This window comes from Nerophis ophidion, linkage group LG16 (genome assembly GCF_033978795.1).
Source record: "Nerophis ophidion isolate RoL-2023_Sa linkage group LG16, RoL_Noph_v1.0, whole genome shotgun sequence".
In the NCBI taxonomy this organism is placed as follows: domain Eukaryota; kingdom Metazoa; phylum Chordata; class Actinopteri; order Syngnathiformes; family Syngnathidae; genus Nerophis; species Nerophis ophidion.
In genome coordinates this window covers 14,232,625-14,244,684 of record NC_084626.1, presented here as the reverse complement: position 1 = coordinate 14,244,684, position 12,060 = coordinate 14,232,625, and the positions used below count along the sequence as shown (strand labels likewise).

The 12,060-nt window shown below is 40.2% G+C and overlaps 1 protein-coding gene across 1 annotated transcript in view; it reads left to right on the top strand.

Moving 5' to 3' along the window:
* Positions 1–2,956: 2,956 nt before the first annotated feature.
* Positions 2,957–12,060, top strand: part of slc6a11a (solute carrier family 6 member 11a) — a 92,437-nt gene continuing 83,333 nt past the window's right edge. The window contains exon 1 of the mRNA XM_061874361.1: positions 2,957–3,258. Coding sequence (XP_061730345.1) covers positions 3,084–3,258 — 175 coding nt within the window. The 5' untranslated portion in view covers positions 2,957–3,083. The remainder of the gene's footprint in view (positions 3,259–12,060) is intronic.

The window sequence follows — 12,060 nt, the reverse complement described above, 5'->3', positions numbered from 1 at the left end:
TTCCGGGGGACACGGTCATACGCCTTCTCCAAATCCACAAAGCACATGTAGACTGGACAGGCATACTCCCAGGCCTTCTCCAGTATTCCCCCAAGGGTAAAGAGCTGGTCAGTTGTTCCGCGACCAGGACGGAATCCACATTGCTCCTCTTGAATCTGAGGTTCAACTATCGGCCGGACCCTCCTTTCCACTACCTTGGCGTAAACTTTCCCATGGAGGCTGAGTAGTGTGATACCCCTGTAATTAGCACACACCCTCTGTTCCCCCTTCTTGAATAGGGGAACCACCATCCCAGTCTGCCACTCCCCCGGCTCTGTCCCAGACTTCCACGTAATGTTGAAAAGGCGTATTAACCAAGACAGACCCTCAACACCCAGAGCCTTCAGCATTTCTGGACAGATCTCGTCAACCCCCAGAGTGTTGCCACTGTGGAGTTGTCTAACTACCTCAGTGACTTCACTCAGAAAGCTCGACGTCGAACCCCCATCATCCTCAGGCTCCGCTCCTTTAAGGGAGGGTGTGTCTGATGAAGTTGGGTTCAGGAGTTCCTCAAAGTTCTCTTTCCAACACCCTACGACTTCCTCACTTGAAGTCAGCAGAGTCCCATCCCTGCTGGACACAGCCTCCTGAGGTGCCGTATGGTTTTCAAGAACAACTTTGGTGCTGCCCGATAGTCCTTCTCCATAGAATCCCCGAACTGCTCCCACACCCTCTGCTTAGCCTCGTCCACAGCCACGGCCGCTGCCCTTCGGGCCTGTCGGTACCTTGCAACTGTCTCCGGAGTCCCATGGGATAACATAAGCTGGTAGGACTCCTTCTTTAGTCGGACGGCTTCCCTGACCACCGCTGTCCACCAGGGTGTTCAAGGGTTATCGCCCCTTAAGGCACCTAAGACCTTCTGGCCACAGCTCGCAGCTGCAGCTTTAGCAATAGAAGCTTTGAACATTACCCATTCCTGTTCAATATCCCCAACCTCCACAGGGATGGCAGAGAAGTCCTGCCGGAGGTGAGAATTGAAGTCCTTCCAGACAGAGGACTCCTCCAAATGTCCCTAGTTCACCCGCACTACACGCTTGGGTTTGCCAGGTCTGTCCAGAGGTTTCCCCCGCCATCCGACTCAACTCACCACCAGATGGTGATCAGTTGACAGTTCAGCACCTCTCTTCACCCGAGTGTCCAAAACATACGGCCTCAGATCAGCTGATACGATTACAAAATCGATCATTGATCTTTGGCCTATGGTGCTCTGGAACCAGGAACACCTATGAGCATCCTTATGCTTGAACATGGTGTTTGTTATCGCAAGTCCATGACTAGCACAGAAGTCCAATATTTGTATTACATTTTTTGCTATGCATTTTTTTCATAATATTAATAATTGATATTTTTGTGGGGGCAGCACGGTGGTTATGGGTTAGTGCATGTGCCTCACTATACAAAGGTCCTGAGCAGTCCTGGGTTCAATCCCGGGCTCGGAATCTTTCTGTGTGGAGTTTGGATGTTCTCCCCGTGACTGCGTTGGTTCTCTCCGGGTACTTCGGCTTCCTCCCACCGCCTAAAACATGCATGTATGGAGGGCAAGGGTTGGCAACCCGCGGCTCCGGAGCCGCATGCTGCTCTTTCGCACCGCCCTAGTGGCTCTGTGGAAATTTTTCAAAAATGGAAATAATGAGGGGAAAAAAACATATTTTTGGTTTTAATTTGGTTTCTGTAGGAGGATAAACATGACACAAACCTCCCTAATTGCTATAAAGCACACTGTTTGTATTAAACATGCTTCACTGATTCTAGTATTTGCCAAACGCCGTTTTGTCCTACTAATTTTGGGGGTCATTGAACTCACCCTAGTTTGTTTACGTGCATAACTTTCTCTGACTTTTATGCCACTTGTTTTTCTGTCTCATTTTGTTCACCAAACTTATAACGTTGTGCATGAATGCACAAAGGTGAGTTTTGTTGATGTTATTGACTTATGTGGAGTGCTAAACAGACATATTTGGTCACTGCATGATTGCAAGCTAATCGATTCTAACATGCTATATAGGCAACCTGTATGTACATATTGCATCATTATGCCTCATTTGTAGCTATATTTGAGCTCATTTAGTTTCCTTTAAGTCATCTTAATTTAATTTATATCTCATGACACACTATCTGTATGTATTATGGCTTTAAACTTTTTGTGGCTCCAGACAGATTTGTTTTTGTATTTTTGGTCCAATGTGGCTCTTTCAACATTTTGGGTTGCCGACCCCTGATGTAGGGGATAGGTTGATTGGCAACATTAAAATGGCCCCAGTGTGTGAATGTGAGTTTCGATCCATCCATCCATTCATTTCCTACCGCTCATTCCCTTTGGGGTTGCGGGGGGCGCTGGTGCCTATCTCAGCTACAATCGGGCGGAAGGCGCGCAACACTCTGGACAGGTTGCCAATCATCGCAGGTGATTGTCAATGTTGTCTGTCTATCTGTGTTGGCCCTGCGCTGAGAATGCGACTCGTCCAGGGTGTACTCCGCCTTCCGCCCAAATGCAGCTGAGATAGGCTCCAACACCCCCCGCAACCCCATAAAGGGACAAGCGGTTGAAAATGAATGTATGGATGGATATTATTGTGACCAGTGTCGGCTGTGATGTAGCACTGCATGGCATAGTGGGATGTAATAAATCTTCTATTAAATTCTAACTGGACTCAAGCATTAAAAACATTTATAGCAACTGTAAGTTATATCTATTGCTCGGTCTTTGAAATCATTTTTAGATGCAAAGGCTATTAGTGTTCAACGCAATATAGATATCAAGTAATCCACACTGCAACTATCTGGAAGTTCACATACTCCAGCATCTGCTTGTGTGTGTGTGTGTGTGTGTGTGTGTGTGTGTGTGTGTGTGTGTGTGTGTGTGTGTGTGTGTGTGTGTGTGTGAGTGTGTGTGTGTGTGTGTGTGTGTGTGTGTAGGCGAGAGGTCCCCCTTGTGGCTGTACGACTAACACGTGTGTATTGTTACATAGCTGTTTTATGAAACAGTTCCCATCCTGTCCAAACAAAACAGCTACGAATCAGACGCCTCTCAGTCAGCGAGCAGCATGGCAGACTCTTTGGGCAGGCTGTGCTATGTCCCCGCAAAGAAGTCTCCTCAAAGGGTCAGAGAGCGCGGAAAGTGGGCCAGCAAGACAGAGTTCATCCTATCAGTGGCAGGTGCCATCATTGGACTTGGCAACATTTGGAGGTTTCCATATTTGTGCTACAAGAACGGCGGTGGTAAGTTTGCAACTTTGGAAAGACGACTTTTTACTCTTCTGTTTTGACTCCTTGTCTGTTGTCTGTCTTAAAAGTACACCGTGTAACACTTGCTCACATTCTAAGTGTTTATTTGGTCAGATGAATAAAATATGTATGTTGTAATATAATAATGTATGATACATATGTATATATATCATAGTATATGATAATATAAAGCTGATGCTTTTACAAAAAACTAGGCTCCGTCTGTGTTCTCGCTGCTTCACTTTTGATGTAAAAAGGCCTTGACAGCTTCTAAAAGACCAAAAAATAACAATTCGCATGTGTCGGGAGTCACATTCTTGGCACAGGCGCTCAACTTTTTGGACTTTAACAAAAGTCCACTCAATAGGACAGGGCTGTCCAACTTCCAACCTCCAACAAGTTGTTGTACATACAAACACTTCTTTTCTCTGCTAGGTAATGAACAATAAAATATATTTGACTTCACTCTCCAATGCTGGGTTTTGCATAATTTAAGACTTTAAAATGAGAAACCCTAGTGCTGGGTCGCCCTGGTGGCTCTCTGGTGGGTCTCTGGTGTTTTTTCAAAAATATATGAAAAATGGAAAAAGATGAGTGTTGGAGCCAAATGTCCTTATTTGTTTATATTGTTTATTATTTTATTTTGTCTAGTTATGAGATCCGGTCGCAAAGACAATCTTTGACTAATTATTTTGCAGGAGGTTTTTTTAAAAGCAGTAGAGAACTCCTGTCATATAGAGCAGTGGTTCTCAAATGGGAGTACGCGTACCCCTGGGGGTACTTGAAGGTATGCCAAGGGGTACGTGAGATTTTTTTCTAAATATTCAAAAAATAGCAACAATTCAAAAATCCTTTATATATATATTTATTGAATAATACTTCAACAAAATATGAATTTAAGATCATAAACTGTGAAAAAAATGCAACAATGCAATATTCAGTGTTGGCAGCTACATTTTTTTGTGAACATGTTCCATAAATACTGATGTTAAAGATTTCTTTTTTTGTGAAGAAATTTTTAGAATTAAGTTCATGAATCCAGATGGATCTCTATTAAGTTGATGATTACTTCTATGAGTAGAAATCTTTATTTATAATTGAATCACTTTTTTTATTTTTAAATTTTTAAAGTTTTTAGCTATTTTTATATCTTTTTTTCCAAATAGTTCAAGAAAGACCACTACAAATGAGCAACATTTTGCACTGTCATACAATATAATAAATCAGAAACTGATGACATAGTATTTTACTTCTTTATCTCTTTTTTTCAACCAAAAATGCTTTGCTCTGATTAGGGGATACTTGAATTTAAAGAATGTTCACAGGGGGTACATCACTGAAAAAATGTTGAGAACCACTGATATAGAGGATCTTTGAATAGTGTTTTGTTTTTTCAGTAGGTCTTTAAAAACAAAGGATAACTCCTTTTATGTAGATTATATTTGCAGGATGTCTTCAAAAACAACAGATGATATTTGACCAGCGGTTTTTTCCCCCACTCTATCTTTAAAAGTAGTAGAGAACCAGTTTTATTTAGAGGATCTTTGGCGACAGTATTTGCAGTAAGTTTTAAAAACAGCACAGCGCTCCTGTTATATAGAGGATCTTTGAATAATTTCTTGTTTTTTCAGTAGGTATTTAAAAACTGCAGATAACTCCTGTAATATAGGCTATATTTGCAGGATGTCTTCAAGAACCACAAATGATCTTTGACAAGTTTTTTTTTCCAAATCTTTAAAAGCAGTGGAGAACCCATTTTATATAGAGGATAATTGAATAGTGTTTTTTTTTTTCAGTAGGTCTTTAAAAACAGCAGATAACTCCTATAATGTAAGCTATATTTGCAGGAGGTCTTCAAAAACAACAGATGATCTTTGACCAGTGTTTTTTTTCTAAATCTTTACAAGCAGTAGAGAACCCATTTTATATAGAGGATCGTTGAATAGTGTTTTATTTTTTCAGTAGGTCTTTAAAACTGTCACGGGGGTGTAAAACGGGTGGACCCAAACGCAGTAAAGACAAGCTGAAATAGTGTTCAAGGGTTATTATTAATAAAACCTGAGGGAAAAGGAGGCAGCTTGTAGTCCTAGGCTTTGCAGTCCAGGAGAGCACGCTGAGGCTAGCAGGCTGAGGCTAGCAGGCCGAGGCTAGCAGGCTGAGGCAGGCACACACGGCAAGTAGGGAACACAGGTAGCAAGGTGAAACGATCTGGCAATCGCGCCGAGTGGAGTCCAAACATTTGTAGGCTGCAGGTGATGAGTTGATGGCAGGCAGGTGAGTGATTAAGGTGCTGGGATCAGCTGTGTCAGGCTGAGAGCTGGAGCCAAGCCTACGCCCAAAACACGCCCACTCTCCCAAAGACACACAGAGAAAAACAGACGGACTGACTGTGACAAAAACAGCAGATAACTCCAGTTATGAAGGCTATATTTGCAGGAAGTCTTCAAAAACAACAGATGATCTTTGACTAGTGTTTTTGCCCCACTATACCTTTAAAAGCAGAAGAGAACCCGTTTTATATAGAGGACCTTTGAATAGTGTTTTGTTATTTTCAGTAGGTCTTTGAAAACAGCAGATAACTCCAGTTATGAAGGCTATATTTGCAGGAAGTCTTCAAAAACAACAGATGATCTTTGACCAGCGTTTTTGCCCCACTATATATTTAAAAGCAGAAGAGAACCTGTTTTATATAGAGGATCTTTGAATAGTGTTTAGTTTTTTCAGTAGGTCTTCAAAAACAGCAGATAACTCCTGTTATATGTAAACTATCATATTTTTCGAACAATAAGTCGCAGTTTTTTTCATAGTTTGGCCGGGGGTGTGACATATTCTCCAAAGCGAACTTATATGTGAAGTTATTAACACATTACCGTAAAATATCAAATAATATTATGAATCTCGTTCACGGAAGAGACGAACAAAATGTCAGCAATCGTCACACACACGTCAGCAAACGTCACTTACACGTCAACCAATAAGAATTCGGCGGGGGAGGGGTCATGGCAGAAGTGCATTGTGGGTCATGGAATGCTAACTGCTATATGCCATATGCTATATGCTACTGCCGTAGCTATTAAAGTGAATCATTTCATCGTTGGCGGTAACTTATAAAAACTGAGAAGGGCTGAACAAAAATGGCACCGAAAAGGAAATCATGTACAGAGTGAACTATGCAGCAGAAACCGACAAGAGGAAGCGGCGCATATCTTTGGAGTTGGCAGAGTTTTTTAGAAGTGACATCGAGGAAGAAGATTTCATCGGATTTATGGATTAGGAGTGACAGATTGTTTGGTAAACGTATAGCATGTTCTATCTATTTTAGTTATTTGAATGACTCTTACCATAATAAGTTACTACGTTAACATACCAGTTACGTTCTCTTATTTACACGTCACATAACGTACACTTATTCAGTCTGTTCAATCAATCAATCAATCAATGTTAATTTATATAGCCCCAAATCACAAATGTCTCAAAGGACTGCACAAATCATTACGACTACAACATCCTCGGAAGAACCCACAAAAGGGCAAGGAAAACTCACACCCAGTGGGCAGGGAGAATTCACATCCAGTGGGACGCCAGTGACAATGCTGACTATGAGAAACCTTGGAGAGGACCTCAGATGTGGGCAACCCCCCCCCCCTCTAGGGGACCGAAAGCAATGGATGTCGAGCGGGTCTAACATGATACTGTGAAAGTTCAATCCATAGTGGCTCCAACACAGCCGCGAGAGTTCAGTTCAAGCGTATCCAAGACAGCAGCGAGAGTCCCGTCCACAGGAAACCATCTCAAGCGGAGGCGGATCAGCAGCGTAGAGATGTCCCCTACCGATACAGGCGAGCGGTCCGTCCTGGGTCCCGACGAGTGGTCCATCCTGGGTCTCGACTCTGGACAGCCAGTACTTCATCCATGGTCATCGGACCGGACCCCCTCCACAAGGGAGGGGGGGACATAGGAGAAAGAAAAGAAGCGGCAGATCAACTGGTCTAAAAAGGAGGTCTATTTAAAGGCTAGAGTATACAAATGATTTTTAAGGTGAGACTTAAATGCTTCTACTGAGGTAGCATCTCGAACTGTTACCGGGAGGGCATTCCAGAGTACTGGAGCCCGAACGGAAAACGCTCTATAGCCCACAGACTTTTTCACTAATAAGCCGGAGTCTTTTGAATGCAGATTTCTTGCCGGGACATATGGTACAATACAATCGGCAAGATAGGCTGGAGCTAGACCGTGTAGTATTTTATACGTAAGTAGTAAAACCTTAAAGTCACATCTTAAGTGCACAGGAAGCCAGTGCAGGTGAGCCAGTACAGGCGTAATGTGATCAAACTTTCTTGTTCTTGTCAAAAGTCTAGCAGCCGCATTTTGTACCAACTGTAATCTTTTAATGCTAGACATGGGGAGACCCGAAAATAATACGTTACAGTAATCGAGACGAGACGTAACAAACGCATGGATAATGATATCGGCGTCTTTAGTGGACAAAATGGAGCAAATGTTAGCGATATTACGGAGATGAAAGAAGGCCGTTTTAGTAACGCTTTTAATGTGTGACTCAAAGGAGAGAGTTGGGTCGAAGATAATACCCAGATTTTTTACGGAGTCACCTTGTTTTATTATTTGGTTGTCAAATGTTAAAGTTGTATTATTAAATAGAGGTCGGTGTCTAGCAGGACCGATAATCAGCATTTCCGTTTTTTTGGCGTTAAGTTGCAAAAAGTTACCGGACATCCATTGTTTAATTTCATTAAGACACACTTCCAACTGACTACAGTCCGGCGTGTTGGTCAGCTTTAGGAGCATGTAGAGTTGGGTGTCATCAGCATAGCAGTGAAAGCTAATACCGTATTGCGTATGACGTCACCCAGCGGCAGCAGGTAGATGCTGAAGAGTACAGGGCCAAGGACCGAACCCTGGGGAACTCCACACGTTACCTTAACATAGTCCGAGGTCACATTGTTATGGGAGACGCACTGCATCCTATAAGTAAGATAAAAGTTAAACCAAGACAGGGCTGAGTCTGACATACCAATTCGTGTTTTGATACGTTCTAATAAAATATTATGATCGACGATATCGAAAGCAGCGCTAAGATCACTATTCCTTATTTAATTGAAATTGCCCTTCAAATATCTATTCTTGGTGTTGGATTTTATTAAATAAATTTCCCCCCAAAATGCGACTTATACTCCAGTGCGACATATATGTTTTTTTCCTTCTTTATTATGCATTTTCGGCCGGTGCGACGAATACTCCGGAGCGATTTATAATCCAAAAAATATGGTATATTTGCAGGAGGTCTTTAAAAACAACAGATGATCTTTGACCATCTTTTTTCCCCTCAGATTATATGTTTAAAAGCAGTAGAGTACCCGTTGTATATAGTGGATCTTTGAATAGCTTTTTTTAGTAGGTCTTTAAAAAACAGCAGATAATTCCTGTCCTATAGAAACTGTTCGACTAGCGTTATTAGAAAAAGTTCTTAAAAAGAGCAGATAATTCCTGTCATACAGAGGATCTTTGGTGAGGGTATTTGCAGTAAGTCTTAAAAACAACAGAACACTATAGTGTTATATAGAGGATCTTTGAATGGTGTTTTTTTTTCAGTAAGTCTTTAAAAACAGCAGATAAGTCCTGTTATGAAGACTATATTTGACTAAAATCATTGTATTAGATCTTTAAAATTAGCATGCAGATAACTCCTGTTTTATAGAGGCTCTTTGATTCACGTTTTTTTTTCTGTAGGTCTTTAAAAACAGAGAAGTCTTGTCATCTACCTGTTCTTTGACTAATGTTTTTGTAGTAGGTCTTTAAAAACAGAGAATCTTGTCATCTACATGCTCTTTGACTAATGTTTTTGTAGTAGGTCTTTAAAAACAGAGAAGCATTGTCATATACATGATCTTTGACTAATGTTTTTGTAGTAGGTCTTTAAAAACAGCAGATAAGTCCTGTTATGAAGATTATATTTGACTAAAATCATTGTATTAGATCTTTAAAACCAGCATGCAGATAACTCCTGTTGTATAGAGGATCTTTGATTCACGTTTTTTTTCTGCAGGTCTTTAAAAACAGAGAAGTCTTGTCATCTACATGCTCTTTGACTAATGTTTTTGTAGTAGGTCTTTAAAAACAGAGAAGCAGTGTCATATACATGATCTTTGACTAATTTTTTTGTAGTAGGTCTTCAAAAACAGCAGACAATTCCTGTCATATAGAAAATTTTTATTTTCTATATGACATTTTTCTATTAAAGAGCTTTTGAAGTAAGCTCTTTAAAACAGAAGATAAGTCCTATGCCATGGATGATCTTTGACTAATGTTTTTGCACAATGTCTTTCAAAACCGCAGATAATTCTTGTCATGTAGGTAGGCAATCTTTAACTAGAGTTTTTTGCTATAGGTCTTTAAACAGCAGAGAGCTCCTGTCATATAGGGGCTTTTTGACTCGTGTTTTTGTAGTAAAGTCTTAAAAACAACAGAGTGCTCCTATCATACGTAGGGAATCTTTGACTTGCATTTTCCAGTTGATCCTTGAACACAGTAGATACATCGTGTAATACGGGTGATCTCTGACTAAAGTTTTTGTAGTAGGTCTTTCAAAACAGCAGATAAATTCCTGTCATATAGAAGTTCTATGACCGGCGTTCTTGAAGTAATTTCTTTAAAATAATAGAGTGCTCTCATAATTCAGAAGATCTTTGACAAATATATTTTTGCAGGTGATCCTTAAAAATAGCAGAGCTCTTCTGTCATTTAGATCAGTGGTTCTCAACCTTTTTTCAGTGATGTACCCCCTGTGAAAATTTTTTTAATTCAAGTACCCCCTAATCAGAGAGATAAAAAAGTAAAATACAGCACTATGTCATCAGTTTCCATCCATCCATCCATTTTCTACCGCTTATTCCCTTGTGGGGTCGCGGGGGGCGCTGGCGCCTATCTCAGCTACAATCGGGCGGAAGGCGGGGTACACCCTGGACAAGTCGCCACCTCATCGCAGGGCCAACACAGATAGACAGACAACATTCACGCTCACATTCACACACTAGGGCCAATTTAGTGTTGCCAATCAACCTATCCCCAGTTTCTGATTTATTAAATTGTTTAACAGTGCGAAATATTGCTCATTTGTAGTGCTCTTTCTTTAACTATTTGTAAAAAATAACCAAAAACTTGTAAAAAAATAAACAAGTGATTCAATTATAAATAAAGAATTCTACACAACTTAAAGTGCCCTCTTTGGGGATTGTAATAGAGATCTTCCTGGATTCATGAACTTAATTCTAAACATTTCTTCACAAAAAAATATTTATGGAACATGTCCACAAAAAATCTAGCTGTCAACACTGAATATTGCATTGTTGAAATTCTTTTCACAGTTTATGAACATACATTCATATTTTGTTGAAGTATCATTCAATAAATATATCTATAAAGGATTTTTGAATTGTTGCTATTTTTAGAATAATTTTGAAAAATCTCACGTACCCCTTGGCATACCTTCAAGTACCCACAGGGGTACGCGTACCCCCATTTGAGAACCACTGATTTAGAGGATCTTGGACAAGATTTTTTGCAGTAGGCTTTTAAAAACTGTGGGATATGTCTGTCACAAAGTAGATCTTTAAAGGAGGGTTTTGCAGTATCGGTCTTTGAAACAACAGACCCTCCTGTCATATAGAGCAGTGGTTCTCAAATGGGGGTACGCGTACCCATGGGGGTACTTGAAGGTATGCCAAGGGGTACATGAGATTTCTTTTAAAATATTCTAAAAATAGCAAGAATTCAAAAATCTTTTTAAATATATTTATTGAATAATACTTCAACAAAATATGAATGTAAGCTCATAAACTGTGAAAAGAAATGAGACAATGCAATATTCAGTGTTGACAGCTAGATTTTTTTGTGGACATGTTCCATAAATATTGATGTTAAAGATTTCTTTTTTTGTGAAGAAATGTTTAGAATTGAGTTCATGAATCCAGATGGATCTCTATTACAATCCCCAAAGAGGGCACTTTAAGTTGATGATTACTTCTATGTGTAGAAATCTTTATTTAGAATTGAATCACTAGTTATTTGTATATCTTTTTTTCCAAATATTTCAAGAAAGACCACTACAAATGAGCAATATTTTTCACTGTTATACAATTTAATAAATCAGAAACTGATGACATAGTGCTGTATTTTACTTCTTTGTCTCTTTTTTTCCCAACCAAAATGCTTTGCTCTGATTAGGGGGTACTTGAATTAAAAAAATGTTCACAGGGGTACATCACTGAAAAAAGGTTGAGAACCACTGATATAGAGGATGTTGTTACTAGGATTTTTGGAGTATTTTCTTAAAAGCAGCTAAGGCACCTGTCCAGTGGCGATTGCTCTAAGACTGCAAGGGAAGCTCAGCTTCCCTTAAAATGTAATAAAAATCAAATGTACTTTTGTGTTTACATTTCATTGACTAAATATACGCAAGAATGCGTTTAACTTTTGTTCAGAATTAGCTACTTCCGCAACAGCTGACGCAACTTTTTTCTCATTCATTGTGGCAGCGTCACAGTGGATTAAGCAGTGTTAAAGCGGACTTTGATGAAAGAGCATAGAGTGGGTTTTTTCACTGCAGCCCAACTCGACAGTCATTGGATTAATGCTCGGCTTTGTCCCGCCCATCGGACGCTGAATCTGTCTGGAAGTGAATGAAAAGTGGACTCTGTCTGAGGCTGAATCCCTTTTTTATTGATAGCAGAATGAGCGAATCAGCGTTCTTGAAATATAAACCTCTGCCAGAGCACGCTT